The following is a 23778-nucleotide window of genomic DNA, read 5'->3' as shown; positions in this document are numbered from 1 at the left end:
AGGACAGAATTCAGCAGGGAGCTGAACGCGCATCCCCAGCAGCTGCACAGGGATGGTGAGAGCTGCAGTAAGGAGGCAGGGAAGTGGTGGGGGGCAGGAGCTGCGACCAGCTGCGGCCAAGCAGCGGGAAGGATGGGGTGGCTTCAGACTTGCTCAGCTCCCTCCCGTGGTAAGGGAGCTCCAGTGTCTGCCCTGATTGCTATCCATTATGAGAATCTGAAAGCAAAGATCGCTGCATTATCCTAGCTCATTTTCTTTTGTGCCGTAATTGTTATTATTTGCAAGGGCCTCAATGGAGGAAGCATGTGGGAAGGGCTGTTTCCCTCTGGCATGAGCAGCGCTCAACAACCCTCTGTCCGTTTGCCTGTTCTGTGAAATGAGCTCCTCTTGATCCAAGGCAGCCCCCAAAACTCCTGCTCCCCCTGGGAGGGCAGGGCACGCAGCTTTGTGCTGTCTCCCTCTGCACAGAATCACAGCAACAACTATATATTGTTTGCAAGGGGAGAGAGAGAACTGTAAAAGCAAGACCACACTGCACTTGCCTCTCCTCATGGAGAAAGGATGAGAACGAACCCAGCATGACAAATGCTAGTTGTGGTATTTGGCACGCGGCTGCAAGATGTCCGGGTGCCAGTGAGCAAGGAGAGCAGCACATAGCTGGGACATGTGCTTTCTTCGCATCTGACTTTGCAGAAAAGGTTCATAGGTTAAGGAGGGAGAGCAGTGGTGGGAAGTAAAATACCAGCATTGTGCTGCTCAGCATCTTGTGGAGACCATCAGCAAAAAACAGACTGGTGCTGCACTCTGAACAAACAGCCTCCAGAAAACTGCATTGGATGACAGGAGCAAGGCAAAACAGAGCCTTAACTTCATGCAGACTTGCTCTTGTGCTTGAGACAGCGAGCAGACGTGGAACAGGGCAATGCAAACAAAAACGAGCAGGATGGGGCAGTGCAGAGCAAGCAGGAGCCACCTGAGCAGAGCCCAACAACGAAATCCACTTCCCCGCACCCTCTACATTTAGTAAGTATTTTCTCGGGGTTATCACAGGACAGATCTTGTTTTAATTGTGAAGTGAATTGTTTCAAGTCATTAAAAACGTGGATGGCAAGTGTCATCTCCAGAGCAACACACCACATTCCCAGAAACGTGCTCACACAGCTCACAGGACGGGGGAGCAGCACAGAGGGCAGGCTCTGCTTCCATGGCACCGTGCTCTGCATCGATTCCTCCAGCATCACTGCAGGCACCTCAGCTTTGCACTGGTATACACATACAGAAAGGAAACACTGAGCGAATATATGCAACACAGGGAACAACCTGTAAAACTGCAGAATTACACAAAGGAATCTGGATAACAGTGAATCAGGCTGTGCAACAATTTTACAGTGGGAAACTGCATCAGAAAAAAACTATGTCTTTGTAAGATCTATTAGTGGGACTGTCGTATGAGACCCAGAAGAAGCTGTCTTTCTGTACTCAGTGCTGCAAGGACTTATCTGGACCACTGCATCCATCCTGGCACCGTTTTTTAAGGAACAAATGAGAATACCAGAGAGTCTCCCAAGGAAAAATGACAAGGATGGCAGAACAGTTGGAAAATGTGATTTACAAGCAAAGCTTGAAATAAAAGTCTTGGTACAGTTCAGCAAAGGGGCAGCCTGGAGAGGTCACGATAGCCATCTCATAAGTTCTAAATTCTCACATAAAGATGATAATCAGCTGTGTGGTAAGTCCCCCAAGGACAGCAGATGTGGCTGGCTTGCTTTGCAACAGTGGAGATTGAGATCGGATCTCAAGGGAATTTGCCAAAGACAAATGTGCAGTCAGGCTACACAGCAAGTGTCCCTGTCTCTGGAGGTGTCATCCCCCACAGCTGGCTAGTGAGTACCCAGTCCTGCTCCAACCTGAAAAAAAAAGGGCAAACACTGGATGTGGAGATCTTACAAGGCCTCTTGCCACCCCTAACTCTGCACCTGTAGGAAGCCCCCTTCCAATCTACCCGCTGCCTCTTTGTCCAGACCTCGCTGCATCCTTAAGAAGGCTGGCAGAACTGAGTGTGAGCTTGCTGGTCACCATCACCCAGCTCTCTGAGCTGCATCCCAAACCAAACTCTCAGATCATCCCCATACCCTCCTTACTCCAGCCTGCTCAGCTAGAAACCTTTTCCCACAGGATGTCCTGGGGTCTCCTGTCCTCCAGAAACTGCAATCAGCTCTGCAAGTCCTTCCACTCATTTCTCTTGCACCTCTTTAACCTCGCTGTATGATTATTTGAAACAAGTAGCTATAGCTTGTTCCTGCTCTCACACTGAATAGGTTTCTGGGTTCTCCATTTCAGAAAACATGTGTGGCTAAAGCCCTTAATCACTGTTCTTTGGCTAAATCTTGTGATCCCTTTCCAAATTCATCTATCTGAACTTTTTGACAGGTTTTAATATGGTTGATCGTCTACTCTTCCTTTATACCTGGTGTAAAAAGGCCAGCAGGGCCCAGCCTAAGTCTGTTCTTCTTCATTACCTCCAAGCAGCGTTGCCTGGACGCCAAAACAGCTAGGCAAAATGATGCTCCTGGTGCCGGCGTGCTGAGGAGCAGCTCTGAACATACCTTCAAGAGAAGCTGCAGGTGGACTACAAAGACAAAGCAACAGCAGATTTAAACAAGGTAAAGCCCACGCTGTGGCAGGCGAGGAAGTGGTTAACATGGGGCTCATTACAGCAACGTATAAATAGATGGCACAGGAAGGCTGGGGCCCTCAGGAGGAAGAGGAAGCGTTTTCCTTTCCTGAGCCAAGGCGCAAGGAGGAACTAGGAAACTGGTCATCTGCTTGTATTGCTTAAGGGCAATCTTTTCTAACCAGGGTGCCTTAAGCCAGGTATTTAAATCCTTATATAGACATTTCAGTCAATGCGTTCTCAAAGTTAAAAAAACTCCTGTAATACCCACCGATTTCAGTGGAAGCTGAAAATCAGGTCACATCTACTTTGGTGCTAAATGCTGGAAGGAACATTTTTTCCTTTTAGATTTGAAAAAAAAAAGTCATAGCTTTCCTTCTTCGGGAAACAGTTGTCTTCAAGACTGTCTGCTAGCTAAGAAGTCTAGGTGGCATTTTTAAATTTCCTTTTGGCTCTCATGTAGGCAGGCATATATATTTCACTCAGAAGCTGAACTTAAGAGATAAGAAATTTCTGGTAAACGATTTCTAAAGCAGCCTGTTTGGGCTTCAGTTTTGTTTCACTAGAAAGCATTTCTTATTCATAGATGAAATCTTGTGCTAAGCAATATCAGGAGCATTTCACAGGAATGGGACCATGCACAGGAATCACAGCTGGGAGAAACAGCTACAGCTACTTCCCAAAATACAAGTCACCCCGAAATGTACCGTCGTGAATGCAACACCCACGGCAGGAAGAAAATGGGGCTGAGCACAGAGCACAAAGGGAGAGGAGCAAGCGAGTGGCTGAGGAAAAGAGGGATCCTGTGACAGGGAGAGTCACCAAAGGAATGGACTTTAGTAAGTGGTGGAACAGCAGCGTTCAGACACTTGATAAAGCTCAGTAACAGGGGCCCAAGCACGGGAACTGAGCAGGACAGAAGAGGCAAGGGGAGGAAACTAGAGAGCCCAGGCAAAGGATGCCAGTGGGTGGTTGGAGCTGTGCCTCCTCAACTGCAAAAAAGCGTATAAATTTTTGGGAGAACGGCGCTGCTTAAGTGTGGTTGTGAGATATGTAATCTGAGTTATGGCGGACAGAACCAAAGGTGAATAGTTCCTGTCTCCGCTGAGATGCTTTCTTGTCCCATTTTGCATATGGTTTGATCCTGATGCTCAGGTTTGCTTACTCTTGTCACTTTTGCTACAGTGGCCTTTTACACTGAGCAAAGAACATGGAAATTAGAAAAATCCTGGGACAGATGGCTTCAGAAATTCTGAAAGAGGAGATTATCGATGAAAGAAAACAAGGAATTGCAAATTATTAAGAACTAAGTATGCATTACTTCTGTGTTTTGTTCCTGACTGAAAATCAGACATCACAAACAAACAAAACACTAAAAGGAAGAAAAAAATAAAGAAAATTACTGCTTTGTCAATTCTTTAAACCCCTCTCTGTTCCTAAAATGAAACTGAAAGACACCATCGTTACATGTTGCCTCTACCATGAGCTTCATTTCTTTAAACATCATGCTGACTTAAGAGACGTTGTACATGAATTACTGTCACTGCATCAATTCCTTTCTCATAGTACATATTAAAAAATGGAATGCTAAACAATTTTCACTTCACAGTAGCACGCACAGAATATTTGTTAAAGTTCAGCACCTACTTCTTTGCTGGCTTGAAATACGTGCACAAAATACAGTCCTGTTAATGCTAGATGGAAACAAGTTAACCAGGTGCAAATAAGCATTCTTGCCTCTGTTGCTAACTGGGAAGGAGACAAATGCTGACCCCAGCTGCAGTGAAAATCTAGTTTAAAATATGAACTCTTTCCTGATCCAATTTTGGTCAAAATGACTATCTTATTATTTCCTACCCTCAATTTCACAGGAAAGGCTTGAGGAAGACAATGCATTCTGTTCATGCTGTTCTAAGAGTTTAACATGCTCTGCGTGTTAAAACTGTGGCTCACTTAAACTGTGAACGTGAGCACAGTTTAAGTGAGCCTTAAAAAGATTCTGTCCTATCTGCCAGTGCCGAACTCCTCTGGCCCTGCGAGAGTTTTGGTCTGTGTGATCCTGCTCAGGTGCATTCTGGCAGCCTGACAGTTGGCCATGTTCACAGGTAGCAAATGCTCGCATGGCAGGACTGGGACATTTGCAAATTAAAATACTCTGTTGAAGAGAAGGAAAATTGAAAGGAGTTTTTAGTAGAGTACAGCTGACTGCCAAATTTTTATCTCAATTTTTTAGTAAAAATTCTACATCCTAAAGAAAAACACATCAGAAGTTCTGGAAGGTAAAGAACCCACAGAAGTTGTTCTAACTGGCATTCTTACACACAGAGTGAAGACATAAGTCACAAAATAAATGTACCCAGGTCCTGTTTGAAGATCCCATTCCATTCTGCTCTGGCACTCCACAATTCACACAAAAAGCATGGCAATTGCCAAATATCTAACTAATATAGTTAGGTACAAGCTATTAAGAACACCGAGCAGTTATAGAAAGCACCAACACCACATACTCGAGGAGCTTGTTCGCACTAAATAGAACTTTCAAACTCTAGCCATCAGAAAAGGTTTCCCCAACAGAGCATACTATGATCCAACTCATAGCAAGAGGAACCTCCTGAGCAACCAACCTGTTTATCATTTCTGTTATAACAATAAAGATTTAAATCTACAACAAGCAAACAACAGCATGGTTCCATGACAGAACACGAGGGACTGTTGTTAAATTTAGCTATAAGGTGCAAGTCAGATGAGTTGGTGATGAATGAGGCAGGACTGCAGAGCCACGGGGATCCAAGGCAATTTTTAGCACTTCTGTAGTGCGTGGGTAGAATTTAAGCAAAACTTTTGGAGTACACTACTTCTGTCAACTTTTTTTTCCTTTTTTTATTTAAATTTTATCACAAGCCTTGTGCTTTTCGTTTTCCACTGAAAAGCTTCAGCACTTTGAGTCAAATGAAAATTTCCATTTTCAGTTCTTTGCAAAGTATTTAGGCCCTAGTGATTACCAAGACAAACCTGAAAACATAGGTCCTTGACTCAACAAAGCAACCGAAGGCAGCAAATGCAACAGTCTATTTCTGAAGGCAGTTTGTGGAGGTGACCATTCTGATTTTGGCAAAGCTCACATCTGATGGTAACTGAGATGGGAAAACTATTGCTGGTCACTGATACTTGCTCCTCCTTGGAAACTCTCAAGTCCTCTTCAGCTTTTCCCGCATTATGAGGCAATAAATAACACCCCCAGGCAACAGTGCTGGAAGTCCTACAAGAAAGGACTTTTCCCCAAGGCAGGTGAATGGGTGCCTACAGCAGCTGTGCCTGCACAGACCAGTCCCAAGCTGCATTTCAGTGGGTGGCCTCTCAGCTGTGCAGGCAGACAGGGAAGGATCCATAACCAGCTCTCTGCCTTCCCTGTCATCTTCTGGACTGAATGGACCCCAGTTTCAACTGACACCAAACACTAAAGGGGCCCAACTTAAACTTTCAGTGGAGAACCGAGACAGAAAACCCTGTCAGAAGTTATGAACTGAAGGCAGAAGTCAGACAGCAGGGCAAAGAACTGGGAACAACCAAAGGCTGCGATATGATTTCATTCTCTCAGAGGGACTACGAAATGACCTAATCTGAGCTATCTTTGCTAAAGTCTGTTTCATTTCCCCAAACCATTTTGCCATTTGCAATCAAGTCCTGTGTTCCTTGCACTTATATTTCAACCTTAAAACTAAAGGATTCCCCAAAAACTTTAAATGGAATTTGCCTCAACAACCAAAATGTTGGTTTTAAAGGTATTGGTTAAATAACTTCGTATTGGTAAAGGTAAAAGGTCAAGCAGATCAAGTTTACCTACAACAAGTGCAACTAGGACAATCCACTCAATCAGATGTTATTCAAAGGTGATTGGATCTTTCTACTTTTCACAGGTTGGCCATCAGTAATAAGCAGCAGCACACGCATAGGGTCTACTGGTCCAGTCACCTCAGGCTGCAGAACAGATCAAGTGATCAAGGTCTAACTGGACCCTAAATTTTACACGTGGCCTGCTGGGCGAGTTGCATCTCTGTATTGCAGGCACAGCCAGCAATGATGCATCTCATCAGCAAATCAAGATAAATCGCTGAAGAAAAAGGGGCATCACCCTTCCAGTAAAAGTACAGAGGGGATTATTTACAGACAGTGATATTTGCTGTAAGATTCATTGTAAGCAAAATTCAATAGCAATGTTTTCTAAGACTTGTTCCTACCTTAAATGATCTATTTGTGAAGTACAAAAGCCCCATATATCATCAACAGTATATTAGCTTCTTTCTTGGAGAAAACATCTCAAGACTTGCCTGAAAATGAGTAGTTCTCCCTGTGACCTGTCATGCCTCAAAGCACAGAAGCAATAAAACACTGCTGCATTACCACACAGTCAAAAGGGGAATGATTTGCTGTCTCCATGAATACTTCAAATTCAGTTATGAAACTTCATCAGAAATCTTTGAAAACATGAAACAAAAAAGATAAATGCTTTAAACTCTGACTATATGACTGATAATATGAAAGCTGAGATCCATCAAACTACTGAAAAATGAGAATATTTTCTTGTTGATAACATTGATTATGTAAGCTTTCAATTATTTTTCTACATCTGCCAGGTGAGTTTTAAAAATACAAGAAATCTTCATTTTGTTGATCTTGGAGATGTGGGAGGATGCCCCCCAAGTTGCTCATCTTGATTAGGATTATAACATTTTACCTCTCAAGCACAGACCGTAATAATGTGAAAAAACTGTTTAAAAACAAAACAACAACAACTAAAAACAACACCTAATAGTTCTCACTTAGCAGAGATTACTAGCCTTTCCTTTAAAATGTGCCTACAAAAGCAGCTGATTCGGGATGGAAATATCTGCAGGGGTGGGCAGAACTTCCTACAGAGTATTTGATGCTGGAGAAAGTTCCTGTGCCGTTGGAGGCTGAGGCTCCTACTACCTCCTGGCCACTCGTTCCTATCCTCCAGCCAAAGTGTTTGCCCCATTTCTGTGCCAGGAGCACAATCAAGCACTTGCGTTTGTGCATTCACATGTTCATAGTGGGAAGTGAAATATCTAGCGGGGTAGAAAAGAGCTGTTCGTGTGTGGTTGTGGGTGGTCAAAGCCTTTCAAAAAATAATAAGGTGAAACAATTATTTTTTTAGAACAATCACTGTTGAACTGATTAGTCTTTAACAGATCTAATTTTTACCTTCTGAATCTTAAAAAAATTTTGCAGCTCCTGGAAGTTACTTTTGTACATTCAGCAAGGACTGCTGATTTTCAATTTTCATTTGTTTAAGCATGATGAAGGCTTTCAAGTAACAGATTATTTATATTACTTTCAAAATCTGTTAAGATTTTTTTTTAGGTATAGTTATAAAATTAGAACAATCTGCTTGTGTGTGCAGTTTGTGACATAACACATTTATTGGAGGGCAAGCTGTAACAAAAATTGATGATATTCTTTGCCATTAAATGGAGTTAAATTTTATCTTAGACCACATCCCGATAAAAGGAAAAGAGATTTAATTTCATGGCATGTGACAGCTTCCAAATACTTGATTTCACTTTTTGATGTTTGCAAAAATGAAATAAATAAAAAACTATATATATACACAACTTTAACGTGATTTAAGCCACCTTCTCTGAACTTTTTTTTTTTTTTTTTGATATTTGCAGGAAACTGGAAACATTCAGAAAAGGTTCAAACTAGACAAAAGCTGGATATGGTTTGTTTGTATGAAGAATTTTGTATACTGAGGGATTCAGTAGCCGGAATGTGCATGTTTCAGGAAATACCTAGTGTTCTCTTATTAAATCTGCTTCTTTCAGTTTTCTAAAACCTGTGAAATGCATTATGTTTATGAGGTATGTCCTACCTCAGATTCAACAGCGGAAAGAACATTTTCCTTGTATAAACAGATCTGGATAGACTGCAGAAACAAAGTATGCAGATTCTGCTAAGCCCTGGCTGTAAATTAACTTCAGTCCTACATTTAAAGAGGGTAAAGAGTTTTACAAGTTGATTTAAAACCAACATTATACTAGAATATATTCAAATTGGAACACGTACCATTTTCAGCAATAAAATGAAGCTTAATATAAATTATATATTTGAGCATGCTAGAAATGTGTTTCCCTAACTACGTTTCAAGATATTGTTCCTAATTACCATTTAGTTGTCCTCTTGTCCCTTGTTTCCATGCAAGAAAAGTGATCACCCCAATTATAGCTGAGCCCTTCACAGTCAATGGAGTACCACAAACATGGTAAGTTTTCTGAGTAAACAGTGATTTTGCCCAAGTAATAAATAATTCAGCAAAATCAATTCTATTCTCAGCATTATTTTTTCTGAAATTTACAGTTAGGAAAAGTATAACTTCCCGGCATTCCCCACTCCCTCTGGCGACCTCCTCTCTGCTCCCTACTGAAATACTACGTCCAAGCTCCCAGTACCCCTCCATCCTTGGGGTAACACTGCTTTTCCCTGCCTTGTAGCAGTGCAGGGGCTGTTGCTCCCATCCAGCCCCCAGGAGCACCGTCACACAGCCTGGCAGCACACCAGCCCAAATACACACACCCCTGTCCATCAGGCCCTCCTGCTTGCAGGGGGTGGCTGTCCACCCGCTGTGTCCCACCCCACCTGCAGAGCTGCACATCCCTCGGGGGACACTTGGTCTCCTTCTGCCTTTCAACGCAGAGGGAGGCCAACAGCATCCAATGCCTTCAAGCTGCAAGTGAGCCACGGATGTCTTACAGCCTGAAAGTGTTTTTGGGGGCAGACCTGTGCCGGCCCCATCCTCAAAGGAGCCACAAGGTTTTGACATCAATTTGAGTAAGTACCAAGCAAGGCCTCGTTCCTGTACAGCTGGCTGGCAGAAGCCCTAAGAGGTTGCACTGTTGTGAAGGGGTTAGCATCACCCAGAGGATTATGCTTTGCATTATCTCCCACTGAAAGCATCTCAAGTGCAGTTTCCAAGTAGACAGGTTTTGATCAGATATAGGTAGATGATCAAACTCCAAAGCAAACCACAAAATCTTTACCACAAAAAAACCTTTCTTGGCCTCAGGTGCCAGAGTGGTGCAGCAATTTACAGTACAGTATCAAAGAGAAGAGACAAAAATGCCCCCAGGGTTGCCCCTCCTTGCAAGGGGCTGACAAGGGACTTGGTGTTGCATGTGCTGCACAGCCAGAAACTGCCTCTGATGCTGGTGACAGCAGCAGTGACACCAGGAACTGACCTAAACTCACGCTCTTATCAGATCGTGCTCGCAGGATGGGCAGCCGTACGTACGTCTGCACTCGGGGAGCAGGTTAGCGCGCCGGATGAAGCTTTTACAGTGAGCTCCACCCTGCAGGACTCGCAAACAGAAAGCACAGCAAATTACCCCAGAGGCTGGGACAATCCTGCTGACCCACCAACAAACTGTCAGCCCTCTCTCTGTATGTCCTGCCTGTCTCGGGACAGAAGGTTTTGGTCTTTCTGGCATATTTAGCCACACAAACAGTGCACAAACCTAGACATTTCCCCAGAAATGTGTTTCTAGAGGTGGGCTGGAGAGGGAGGGTTTCAGCAGGAAACCCTATACCGAGCATTTACCAGCTCTCCTACCTTCTGGGAGCCCATGCCGCAAGTACACTAGTAACCTACAGCTTCAATGTCAGTTGATGCAGTGAGTCACAGCTGCTGGCCTGCTTTCTAACTGCTCACATAGCACCATTTGTTTCCTGTTGCACGCAGCCTCCTATCAGGCTAGAAAAAATTACCAGAAAAAAAAAAAAAAGGCAGCTAGATGATCACTCGGTATAAAACAGTACTGTTAGGGCATCTATAATTTTTCCTGAAGTCAGCAAAATCCACAAGCAAATAGGGTCAGTATTTGTTGCAAAGGGAGGGTCCAAGTCTAAATATAAGTAATTTACAAAAAAAAACTTTGCGGCAATGGTGAATTTCAGCACAAATGCTGCAGTGCTCATGCTCACAGGAATGGTGTTCTGCCACTAGAGCTGCACAACAAATGTCTCCATGTTTACCCACAGAGCAGAGTGCAGGAAGATGCAGGCAGACCACTGCTTTCTGCCAGGGAGCTGGGAAGCTACAGCAGTTGGGAAAGTGAAGTGGAAAGAAGGATACAGACGGGAACCTTAAAAACAACGAATGCTTTCCATACTGTAATATAATAGGCTCTTATGCAGCATGAGAAGGCAACAGCTTTCCATGTTTCCTTCTCACAACAAAGTATTCCATGGAAATTGCCAAACCCTGGAGCTGGTCAAAAAGTTTTGCTCAAAGCCAAATAAATTAAAATTAAAAATAAAAATGGGGAGAGAGGGACTGGAGCATGTACTATGCAAGGAATGGTCTTCACTCAGCCTCACTTTCCCCCTACCCCTTAATTAAAAAACATACAAAAAAAAAAAAAACAGAAGTGAAAAGTTCGAAATTGCCTTTCTGGACTCTTTCAAAAAGATGGACCAATTTTCAGTCTGAAATATTTTTCTTCAACAACTGGCAACTTGTGAAAAGCCACAAAACAAAAATGAAACATTTCACCCAAATGTCTTTACATTTTCCAGTTTGCCTGAAAATGTGACATGGTTCCCACTCCTGCTCGAGGCAAGCTCTGTTTCTGCCCTCTCCCCATGCTGCAGGCAGCCACAAGGCACAAAAACAAGGCCGGAGCCTTGGTCTTCGGCAGCCCACAATGTGTGATGCAGGTACTCGACGTGAGGACAGCACTCAGCTCAGAAGCAGGAATGGGTCACATAAGAAAAAAAAAACACGTTGGTGAGGAGGAAAAGGGAGGAGCCCCCCTGCAGAAGGCAGCAGTGGTGGTTAGGAGAGGTCCATGCCCTGAGGTGTGGATGAGCGTGCACGGCTCGAGCTCTGGACTGCGAAGTGGAAATGCTGCGTGGCTGAGCTAAAGCTTGGGTTGTGCCCTTGAGGCAGCACTGCGGACACCAGGCTTTCCTAGGTCTCAGAGATCCGCACGGCACTCCAAGATACAGCACACAACTCTAAAATCTGCCCAAGGCACCGAGTTACCAAAGCCTGCTCAGCAGATGCCCCAGTTTCTTAAGGGGACTCCACCTTTAGCAAGGACCTCAAGCTGTTCCCTTAACTACTGCGTTGGCTCTCCCCCTAACCACGGCATCTTTGGTACCAGCCTATTTTTGTAACGTTGCCATCTGTCTGTCAGGGTGTATTCCCTGCTGCCTTCACACAGTGTTACGAGCTAAGTGCTTGATCCTGCAAACTTGACCTCTGATACGCTGCGAGCATAAACCCAGATGCAATCTAGCTGCCACTGAGAAATGACTGATTGCGCAGCAGCTTGATTGCTGAGCAGCCATCAGATAACGCTAGCTGTGTGCTCCTCCTCGAGATGAACCAGAAATCTAGAGGGACCAAAATCCACAGGTTTTTAGCAATGCTCCCACACTACCCTGCACCAATCCATGCTCACTGACCAGCCAACTCTGGCATCTTCTCCCTTCTCACCACCTCTTTCTGATTTTTATAAGGATCTTTTGAATTTATCCCAGTCTAGCTCTTTCCTCACTCAGGAGGCAGGTTTTACTTGTGACAATAACCTTTTAAAATTACAGTACAGAAAGGCAATACAAGGTAAAGCATTAGGCAAAGGCAGCAACTTTTCAACAGCAGCTTTTGACTTCAGTGCCCTTTCACACTGAACAATCATCTGTAATGGGAATCTCCTCCCTTATTTCGTCTTGCCAAGGGCCTGGCAGTCTAAGGGGGTTCTCCAGACTCTTTAGCCAAGAGAGAGAAAAAGGACTTGCCAAGAACAACTCTGCCCACCCAGGTCAGAAACCTGTATCTTCCTCACTGACCACAGAAGTACAAACTCGGCTTTAACTACATGTGACAGCACAACTAAAAGGAGGGGAGACAAACATTCATAGATCACAGACATCTTCTGATCCTGGGAAAGTTAGCAAGAGACTGCTAATTAAGATTATTTTGGTAGTCCTATCCTCCTTAACAGATTGGGACTCAGTTCCCTGTTTGTAAAATGGGAACAATAGCACTTCCCCTGGTTGAGATGCTAAACTCACAAGGAATTCAGATTGGGCAGCGATAAGGGCTGCAGTGACACCTCAGCTAGATGCACAAATGTGACACTTTAAGTGACGGTACAAAAAAAAATTTACCTGCTGTGAATCTGGATGGCAAGAACTGCCCACAGATACCTGACTTAGAAAGACACAGCTATGCATTTAGTTTGATCTTGTTATTTCCAATGTCTCCTTTGCTCTTCCAACACTCTTTGTATAATTGCAAATATACTCGTCCAGTTTCCAAACTTTCAACAGCTCTGCATTAAATGCACCTCCACATTTGAGCAAGGGAAACACACCTGTCTGACAGAGAAGAGAGCTGTGGCTTGCCAAAGACAGGCAGGTAGCAGCTACGCTAACTCAGGGGCAGCTGATTTCCAGCCTCATGCCTCTCCTTCTGGATCTGCATTACTCTACATCTTTTGCTCTCTTCCTATCTCAGCTTCTCAGTTCTTAGCATTTTACTACAGTGAGAGACTGCAGGCTAACAGACATATTTCGATGACTAATTGTTCTCAGGCTAAGGACAAAGATCTCTACTCACTGTAAGAGATCCTGTGTTTCAAGGGTTTTTTGTTACTCCTCCCCCCTTCCTTAGCTATGCTTTCACTGGCAGGATGCAAGTTTGATTCATTCAAGCCATAGATCCATTCAAGTCATAGATCCATTCGTCTACATTTTGAAGTCTCAGGTAAAGGCAATTCAACAGTCATAGAAAAAAAGAATGGAAAGAGGAAGGAAAAAAAGTCTATGACTGTAACTACTACAGTCTGGTATGTTTGGGGGGATTCCAGTTTGGTTGTAGATACAGCAGGAAAGAGGGGTTCCAGATCCGACCATGCTGACTGCTGTACAGCTACAGCAGATGCAGAATGCCAATGGCAGATCATGTAGCATGCCACAAAACACTGGAGGGACGTATGCAAATATTTTTTTTCTTCAGTTTGAATGCAAAAAAAGTGCACCTGTAATGCAAAAAAAACATGCACCTCCCCTACTGCCACCTGTACTAAAAAGTCAATTTAACCATGCAAACAATAACACTGTCATTCCACCAGTGCCAGGCCAGGCTCTAAGTAAAAAAAGAGAAATGAAATCTATCCACCTCCAACACTCAAAAAATGTGAAGTAACTTGCAGCTTTAAAGCTGAAAAACTCCATAGAGTGGCAGAGGGAGAGCTGTCATGTCACAAGTGCTGCGAGTGGAGCTGTGATATTACATATCTTCTGAACCTGCTGTCATCATGAGAAACGTCTGACAGACAACAGGCCAGATCTGGGCAGGAAGACGACTCTGTTAGCTTCAGGAAGGAGCACTGTGCAAGCAAAAAAGGTCACATTGCACAATTCAGGCTAACCTCAGGACTTAGTACTGCATCTTTCCTATGCCTCTCTCTCTCTCTCTTTTTTTTATTTTTATTTTTTAACCCAGAAATGAGAAGCATCTACGGATTACTGTGTTAATTTAACATCTGGTCTAATTCCACAGGATTAGTAGATTCCTTCCTTTTTAATGGATTTTTTTTTTTCAAAACGTTAAACTCCTATTTAGCAACTTGTACATCCCTGCCCAGTAGAACCATTCTTTTCAAAATGGTTCTTTGATACACATGAAGTAGTTTTTGTTTTATCCAAAATTCAACAGACAAGGAACCAAAAATGTCTGGCCCAGCTGGAGCAATGCACCAAGAAAAGCAGCCAACAACACAAGATTGTTTTGCTCCAAGCCTCAATTACAACTCTCACTGTCTCTCTGTATCTCTTGCAAGAAGCAGCCAGCCCCCTTCTTCTGCCTCTCCCACAGAACTGGAATAGTGCAACACAAAATGAGAGGTGTTGTGTCTTGAGAACTTGAGTTAACAACACACTTTATATAGACTACTCTTGATATTCAACCTACAGCTCCTGGCAACCCATGTACAAAGGTATGCCACCACATATCCTCTGCATCCCCCACAGCAGACACAAGAAATTCCTCACAATCAGACCACAAATCCCAAGAGAACTTTATACATCAGTTTGGGTAGACATCTAGCAGATTGTATTTCCTTAAGAAATCTAGTGGATTTCAAAAGGTTTCATTCAGAAACATCCAATGAAGACCTAATATTGCTGTCTGGATCCAGTGGTAGTCCTATAACCTCTCCCCAGAAATGATGAGGACATAACAAATTGCAAATAATAGCCTACAAAGAGCTGTGGGGTGATGAGGAGGCGTATGTGGTGGGGAAATCCTGAGCTGCCTGACATCAGTTTGCTTTACCTGACTTTAGAAAGGTAAAGCAGAGGAAAGGTACTTTACTTTTAGTTTTCACCGGCAGCAGAACGAAATCCCACCTTCTGCTTGTTCGTAACCTTTGATTCAGTGTTACAAGCGGCCATCGCTACAGCAGAAATACCAGTTTCTCATGGCTGCAGCGCTTTGATTTGTGGACAAAAGGAATAGGTGCACATAAAAACGAGCCCTTTGTCATGGCAGAAAGGATTACAGAGCCAGTACAAAGTGCTCTAATGAAGGGAAACGTGACTTGCATCTTCCTTGGTGGTAATTCACAGAAGTACCTGCCAAATCTGCACCATACCTTAAGCCGGTGGGTCCTGGGAGCAGCCTGTAGCCCAGCACGCTCTGGCAAGCTAACCAAACTCAGGTTTCCAACCCTCTTGTAACACCTGTGTCCTTCTATAAAAGGCTGCAGGCCAGGCTGTGTGTTCCACACCACTCACACGATGCTCCAGTAAGACAACTGGGGAACAAGGGGCCAGGGCTTGCCCAGGGTGCTGAGCCCCATGCAGAGCACGTAAGGGTACGCCTGGAGGCACTGCAGAACACGGAGCACAGCCCACATTTCTCCACCTTGTCCCAGCTGCTCTGCCCCAGAACTGCCTGCTCAGGGCGCTCCCAAGGGCATGCAGGAAGATGGGTTCCGCAGCTACTTCTGCAGACAACCTCCAGCCTTCCCTTCTTCCTCTCCCTCAGGTGAAAAGCCAATATATGATCATTTCTGTGCTTATTTCCAAACGACAAAGCAGCTGCCACCCATTCAGTTGGGGTTCCACAAGTTTGTTTCCTCACCACGGTGCCAGCGCAAAGCACAAGGACTTCATTAGTAGGGTCTGGCTGCCCCCTGGGCTCTGCCCCGGTGCTGCTGTGGGACTCGGGCAGCCGTGCCACTCCCTGGGCCTCAGGTCTCTCCCAGGCTCTTCCTGCCCGAGGTGTTTCACTTGTGAGCTACCTGGCACAGTACGGCTCTGATCTCAACAGCTGCTCTAGGTACTATAAATAATGACAAACACCGTATCACCTTCCAGGCACCTGTCTCAGCACAACAACACATCACCACACCAGCACAACATGCCAAAGCACATTGGTTAGGCCAACCAGGCTGAAATAAACCAGATGATGGAGAAACCAAGTACTACTACAAACAGCCCACAGCATACAGCACGGAGGCGTAGCAGTGTGCCAGGTCCTGCATTCCAGCAGAGTGCTGGCCCCAAGTTAGGAGGCTGCAGAGCCTGTGCACGTTCCTCTGTACAACGTTGCCTGGTGGCCTGGGAGGACGGATGAGCTTCTGTGTCATGCCATGCTGACACGTACAGACCCAGGTGCAATCTGGCATAGCGTCCTGCTGCTGGCTCCTCCTCAGAAAATGGAAGTGCTGCAGCAAGGTAGGCAGAGATGTCTGAACAGCTCTGGGGAAAGCAGCTGAGGCTGGCAAGGCCAGCTGGGACACCGTGGTGGACCGGACCTGGGCACAAAGGCCCCTGCACACAGCACCGAGAGCCTGGAATCGACTTTGGTGTCAGTACAGCTGTGTTTGAGCGGAGCTGCATCTGAAACGCAGCGAGCAATACTAAGTGCATCTTTGCGGGACCGAATGGTTCACAGCGTGGCTTACCTGGACAATTAGCTTATTCTCTTTATCGGGCAGAATTCGGTAGGTATACACACAATTCCGAAACCTGGAACAGATCAGAGGAGATGCTGTTAGACTGTGTGCAGAAGGGAATGAATTACACTGTGGCACCCCTCCTCATGAGAGAAGATATTGGAAGATCACGATAAAGATAGAGGCCTTCATGCACAAGAGTTCTAAACATTTATTTCCATTTCCCTGGAGTCTCCAAGTAACACAAACCTGAAGTGTTCCCGGTCACTGAGACACGTTTGCAGATGTCAGTGCAGAAAGTGATATCAGAATCAGCCTCAGAATGAGTTATTCAACTCTTCTTCTGGCCGGAAAGAAAGAAAACACCAAATGGCTCTGGCTGTCAGTAGAGTGGGCGTCTCAGGAAGGAGTGAAAAAGCAGAAATTCAAAAAACAGTGGGCCAAAATCAGCCCAGTATGAGACTGATTTTGAACTTACAAATGAGTAAATGACTTACAAATGAGTAAATTGAAGGGCTAGTATGTGCTCTGACTTGTATTGGGAAAAAAAAAAAAATATATATATATATATATATATATAAAAAAAACAACACATAAATATAATAGATTTCAGCTAACTCACAATAAGACAGCTGATTACTAGGCACATTGTCATGCACAAAGCCTAAGTGACAGGTCTAAATGAAAACCTACCTCACTACTGTGGTACAGATGCACACTGTATGTGTGCATCTGCTGATCAGCCATAAGTAACATTTTGTCCCAGTTCAATTCAATTAGATTTTTATTGAAGAAAGGATGGAAAAGGTTTTTGCCCAGTGGAGGGCCACATTAATGTGCAAGAGCTCAAGGGCAAGGAAGGAAAGCCTCAGCAGCGCTGTAATGTGGTAAGCATGACCTTCCTCAGCAGCTGCTGAGTTCTGTGGAGCTTGCCCAAGAAAAGTTGGCTGAAAAGTATATTTTTACTTTTTCCCAGTGAACAACAGATTGATCCAACCTTTCAAGTCACCTGTAAAGCATTCTGTAAAAACATACACTATGGCTTTAAGCCAATGAACGATGCTGGTTTCAACCCCTTCCTCTCAAAGGAAAAACTGGAATCCATTCTCAGAGCCTCCTTGCCTGTAACAGAACCACTGCATTACCCTCAGGATCATCATGAAACGTGGGCTGAGGTCAGCCCTCCAGATGGGGAGATCACTAAAACATCCTCATCTCTTTTACAATTACATTGTGAGCCTATTCATCACGTGCCTTTCAGAATCATTCCATGCAAGAGAGAGACTGCCAGGATTTTAGGTAGCCTTATACAGGGAGTCACAAAGAGCAATTGGAAATGAAATAAAATTACTCATAAATCATAGAAGAATTTTTCCAGGGTGTTTAGAGGATTTTGTCATGCATCTGTATGAACCTGTCTCTTTCTGATGGCATTAATGCCAAGGATACAGAAGAATTACAACTGCTCGCAGAGCTCAGTACCACTTCAGTAAGTGATGTGAGACCATTTCATAGGCATCTATTCATTCACACGGTGGAAGAGTTGCTACTACCAGAAAGTTGGAGTCACAGACATGATCCTGAACTAGTTTGGACCACTACAACTCTCTAATTTCACTGAGCCCATGGCAATCAATGCTAGATGAGGATATGCCCCCAGGAAGGGTATGGGTTTTGTTTTTATCTGTCAATGCAGTTCTCTTACACCATTTCCTCCTCTGATATGCAAACAGGGCTAAGCAGAACTGCTCATGCAGCTGATGAGAGAAAATTTGTGTGTGTGGAGATTATGAAACTGATAAACAACCAGCTCAATGGCTCTTGCGTCACAAGAGGACCCTCCATGAACGTACCCCATCACATGAGCCTTATAAGGCAGCTGTCATAATACTTGTAAAGAGATTTAGGCTGAGGAAAGGTAAAATTGGTGTAGAAGCCAGCAAAGAGCTGTTGCGTGAAATAGGAACAGGGAGGAGTGCTTCCTCGGATCAAAAGTAGGGGTCCTCTTTTGCAATCCCCTAGGTGCACATGGCTAGAGAAGACCGCAACTCTTACTTTGTTTCTACCCTTAGGCTTTCTCTCCTCAGCATCCTGACTGTCAGGTTACGTGGTCCATTTACTGTCACGTTCCAGGTCCTCCCTAAAAACTGGGTATGACTTCAGAACTGCCCAACCACTGCTGAGCCCAGCTACGTGGGGGGTAAATACAATAGCTGCCTGAGATTAAACATGCCTCCAAGCACTTTCACATGTCCCTGTTCTCTCTGCCAGCTGGAGGAAGAAAGGGGACAAGGCTTGTGTTTTCTTTCCTCTCCTGCTGTACATACGCTTAAGCATGGGTGACAATGTGCATATTGGGAGGGTCTGGAAATCCTAATCACAAACAGGTCTGCCATGCTGGGCCTCACCTCAGTGCACCTCCAGAGAGGTCGTTCCTCCAGGGGGCTGGAAACAGCCCCTCACAGGAACAGTCCTCTGAGAGGGACCCCAAAACCAGAGCTAGGCTTTGAGGGTCGTCTCCAGAAGCACTGTTATTCCTGCAGCCACTCGCAAAGGAGCCTCCAGCAGAAGGTCCCCTGGAGGAATGGTCCTGATTCGCCGTGTTGTGAGCGCAAAGAGGCTCTTTTTGATTTCGGGATCCAGGCATTCCCCTCCCTCCAGGTGAGTTAGCCCATTTCTTGTGAACAAACTGTGAAACCAAACAATCCAGGCTCAGAGAAAGGAGGAGGAAAATGACTTTGCTTCTTGCCTTTTATGGGGCAATGTGGCCAGCAGAGGACAGCGGTGCTGGGGGAGGAGTGTTCCCTCAGTACGCTGACTGCTTCAGCTCTCGGCCCAGCTCAGCGCTGCTGCTCCAAGTTTTAGAAAGGGAGGGGAGGCACTCTTAAAATGCCCTGCAAACACACCTCCCTTACTTGTCTGTATTTACAGAATCCTTATTTCTAAAGCAGTTGTTCAAGAAAATCACTATCTTGATCTATAATATTATAATAATAATCATCACTTTTGCTGGATTTTGACTGATCTGCCTAATAAATATTAGAACATTGTAGAATATGACACTTCTTTTTCAGAGCAAATTTTTTTGTTTGTTTGTTTTCCCTATCTATACACAGTTGACGCTTTCTCGCTTTCAACATAATTTTCTTTTTTTTTTTTTTTTTTGAAAACCTTTTGCAGTCAGGATTTCAATTCCCCTCTCTCGTGCTCTCATTTTTTGTCTCCAGCCTCTCCATTTTTTAAACAGGGGAGAAGGGGAGACTGAAGAGCTCACACTTCGAACACCTTCCAGTCAATAACACAGCTGAAACTGATGCATCTCTGAGGAAGTTTTCAGCTTCAGCAAAGTTACGCATTTTGTCAAGACAACATTGAGAGAAAGGCTTATTCACCACCTTTAACCTTTTTTCTTCACAAACTATTTGGAAACCAGCATAAGCTGAAAGCACTTTACATACTTTGACAGAAGCTTGTGGGACATTTCTCAGGCTCTAACACCAGGCTGTTGCACCACGGATCTGCCTGCTCCTGGCTGACAAAGCTGGGTGCTCCCCATTTCTTTAATGAATCCATTCATGTCGGCCACCTCAGAATGGATTTAAGAACACAACCTTTGGCTCCCGGTTCAGAAAATCCTGGTCATTATATTGTTTCTATTTCCTGATCCCATGTCTCTCAAGTCACAAAAGGCTTTCAAAGCTGGCTGCATAAACATTTACAATGGAAAAACTTATGCAAATGCATGTTAGTTGACTTTTTTTTTTTTTTACAGCACCTTCCCTTTCTACAATTCCCATCACCACTCTGTAAAATAATTGTCTTTGTGTGTGTTTGTACATACTGGCTACTAATCCAAGCAGTTGTGCCGAAGAAACTCAATGGAAGCAGCAATCTATTCCAGTAAAATGGCCCCTGAGTGGCACCTTGGGTCCTCCCGTGCTAGCATTGCCCCTCCTTCCCACTGCTTTCCCCGGCTGTTTATCTGCAGTCACCCTTCTTTCTTCGCTCCCTCCAGAAAGAACAAACTCTTCTCTTCCCCACGTCATTACAACCACCTTAACAAACAGGTACAGAGGCTCTCTGCACTCTGTGAACACCCCCATTGCCCAGCCACTGATCTCACAACCCAACACCTACGCTGTGGGGCGGCTGCCCAGCCCCACGCTTCTCTGCAGCAGATGAATCTTCCGCAGCAGCCTGTGCTGTCACCAGAAGCCTGACCTCAGAGACAAGCAGTTAGACCAGAGTTATAAAAAGCAGCACCACCTTCACAACTGCAAGAAGCACACTTTCAGAAAGAAACTACACTGAGAAACCTGCTTGCAATTTCATGGGGAGTAGGGGAGAAATTATTTTTTATTAATCGGTTGCATGATGGCAGCAACAAGGATCTGACAGGCAGAACAGGGTCCCACTGAGGCTTTCTTGGTCTCTCCTAAGCAGAGAGAGAGAGTCTTATCTCTATGTAATGCAAAGCAAAGTGCCTCAGACTTGACCTGCTGACTCAGTCTCCTCTTGCCCCTGCTCTCCTGCCCCTAGGAATAATCCTTGCCCTCACAAACCCAGGGCAGGAGATCCTGCTCTCCGGTCCAGAGCCCCAACCCAGAATGCAGGGGTCAGGGCTGCCAGCACTTCCCTCCTCTCCCTTATTTTCCACAAGATAATATTTACTCCATGAGCCACATTAGTGGGGCAGGTGGACTGCCACTGTGCCGGGGGTATCACGAACAGTTCCAGGAACTATTTCAAGCCTTCTGCTGAATTGGACACAGCACCGTACAGGTTGGTGAGTCAAACACACCAGAGCAAGAACGTGCCTCGGAGGGTACCAAGCTCGGTATTCAAGTTGTTACACATACAGAAAAACCTGACCCAAGCTACTAAGGGGCTCTGAGAGGTCAAGAGCACAGCGTGCAGCAACTCAGAGCACAGCAATTGTATCTGATTATTCTCCCCTATCGAATCGGGGGGAAGAGTAGCATGAACAGTACAACAGTAAAAGAACACGGGTTTGTTCAGCCTCATCTTGCTCCCTGTCCATCCTATCCTGTCCTATCCTATGGCCCAGAACAGGGAAACCAGCCATGCTCTGATGTGGGCTGCACCTTCCTAGTGGGTACAGAGGCTGTTTGCTTCTGCCAGAGGGGCTGAAGGGGATAACACCCTGCACGAGCAGGGACAAAAGTGTCCGCGTGAAGCGCGAGGTCGAAAGCCGTACTTACAGCACGCAGAGTGCATACGCCGAAGCAATTGACTCACTGGCCCGCACAAGGAAGCTGCCATCCTTGCCTACTTTGGAGAGCAGGTCTTCAGCTCTGGAGCGAGTGATATTGCCGTGGTACCAGCACTGATCCATTGCTGCAGCTGGAGGAAACCTGAATGCCAATACAGGAGCTACCAGAGCTGCCTCTGTGTGTGCGTTACGATCAGGCAGCTTCAGCTCACCAGCTTCCTGTTTCAATAGTACAGAGAGGGAAAGGAAACTCAGCCGCGGACAACTTCCTCAACTTAAACAGCTCAGAGAGTGAGCGTGACATGTTCCTGCAGCCCCTGCTCTCTCCTCATGCTGCAGCTGAAGTGACGAGCAAACCCACGTTCCCCGACTTTCCCTTCCCCTTCACGTCCTAATATTCTGTATCAAAAAGTCCCAGCTGGGGATCCCTTCTGCCCTCCCACTGACTCAGTCCTGCAGGCTTTGGTGGCCTGCCTTCCCATTTCTGATCTCTTGCCAGATCCTCTGGGTTTCCATCTTTTTCCTGTCTGTCAGTCCTACCCACTACAGGTCTCCATGGGGAACAAATAAATCCTAGACTGACTGAAAACAAACTGCATTTGGATCCCTTCGCACTGACTGCCCCATTCCTGCATTGTCTAGTCCTCACATCTAGGTTGGTGTCAGGAGGGGACTTGAAATAACCACAAAACATATATATATATATTTTTTTAATAATTATCCCTGTATGTTTCCATGCACAGAAGCAGGCTTAAAGGCTGATTTGTTCTGGGAATTAGTGACCAAAGCTCCCTGTCAGCTACTGTGAGATGGATTCAAAGGTCTTTCCTACTCTAAATCCCCAAAGATGGGATGGAGCAAAGTAATTTTTGGCAACCCGCGTCAGACAGGGGGAACTGGGGCTTTCACTTCCCTTTTCTTTGGCTGTACATCTGCCCCTTGTCTGGGCTCTGTGTGGCATGCTCAGCACTGCATCTCCAAGGCAGAGCAACAAGGGCACAATTGCAGCAGGAGCAGTGCTTGCACGGCAACTTCGGTTGCCTCTCCTGTACCTCCAGCTACTCTGCCTTTGCAGTCAGTGCTTCTGCACATTCACATCTGAGCTGTAATCAGAAGCAGCTCTGCTGGAACTCCACGTGGAGAGGGAGTCCCCAGGCAAGGCAGAGGCACTGCTAACCCTATGTGACCCTCGACTCCCAGAGCCAGGAGTGCTGTGGCTCCGGATCACGCAGGACGTACCAGAGTGCTGCCCCCTTCCACAGCACGGACGGCAAGGCAGGAGACAGCCGCCTAGACCAAACGGGGAGAGACCAGAACTGGTGGGTATGGGAAGGGAGACTGAGCCAGTACAGGCCAGCATCCATCCCTGTCTGCCTTCCTGGCACTGTCAGTTATCCACACATTTACTCTGCAGTGTCCAGCTTAATCTCAGTTTTTGGGATTAAACTGTGGACAACAGCAATTCAGAACTGTGCAACCCTGCTAAATGGGCAGAACTGCAACGTGCAGGGCTTCCTGTCCACGCTGAGCAAGCACTGCCTACAGACCAAAATTAGCTTAGCTGGACCTGCCCTTCGTCTTCACCCAGACCCAGCTGGAGCTTTTGGAGCCAGTCTACCATGGATTCAGGTACCTAAACAGAGTCAGATGCTGAATAGTAAGAAGTGGCTCTGCATGGACAATAACTGTGAGCTCCTGTAAGCTACAGAGTGGCTGAAAACACTGCTCTCCCTACTGAGAATAGTATCTGCATATTGCAAAGGGACTCTGCACCTCCTCTGACAGTCCTGCCTGGCCACTAGTGTGCTGCTGGCCTCACCCATACCAGCTCTTTGGGATGCCTGAGACAGCAGCCTCTCTGGAGCACGGCTGCAGCAGGAAGT

General features: G+C 45.4%; 1 protein-coding gene across 2 annotated transcripts in view; it reads right to left on the bottom strand.

Annotated features, from left to right (window-relative positions):
- INPP5D (inositol polyphosphate-5-phosphatase D) overlaps positions 1-22253 on the bottom strand; it is a 52632-nt gene extending 30379 nt beyond the window's left edge. The window contains exons 1-2 of one of the 2 annotated variants that reach the window (XM_068692311.1): positions 21885-22253; positions 16672-16735 (exon numbers count right to left, since the gene is read on the bottom strand). In XM_068692311.1, the coding sequence (XP_068548412.1) occupies positions 16672-16735; positions 21885-22018 (198 nt within the window). In that variant the 5' untranslated portion in view covers positions 22019-22253. The remainder of the gene's footprint in view (positions 1-16671; positions 16736-21884) is intronic. The other variant, XM_068692310.1, reaches the window with a different exon arrangement.
- Positions 22254-23778: the final 1525 nt, after the last annotated feature.

The sequence above is a fragment of the Anas acuta genome, chromosome 9 (genome assembly GCF_963932015.1).
Source record: "Anas acuta chromosome 9, bAnaAcu1.1, whole genome shotgun sequence".
Classification (NCBI taxonomy): domain Eukaryota; kingdom Metazoa; phylum Chordata; class Aves; order Anseriformes; family Anatidae; genus Anas; species Anas acuta.
The sequence above is the reverse complement of the archived record's forward strand: the minus strand, read 5'-3'. Positions and strand labels throughout refer to the sequence as shown.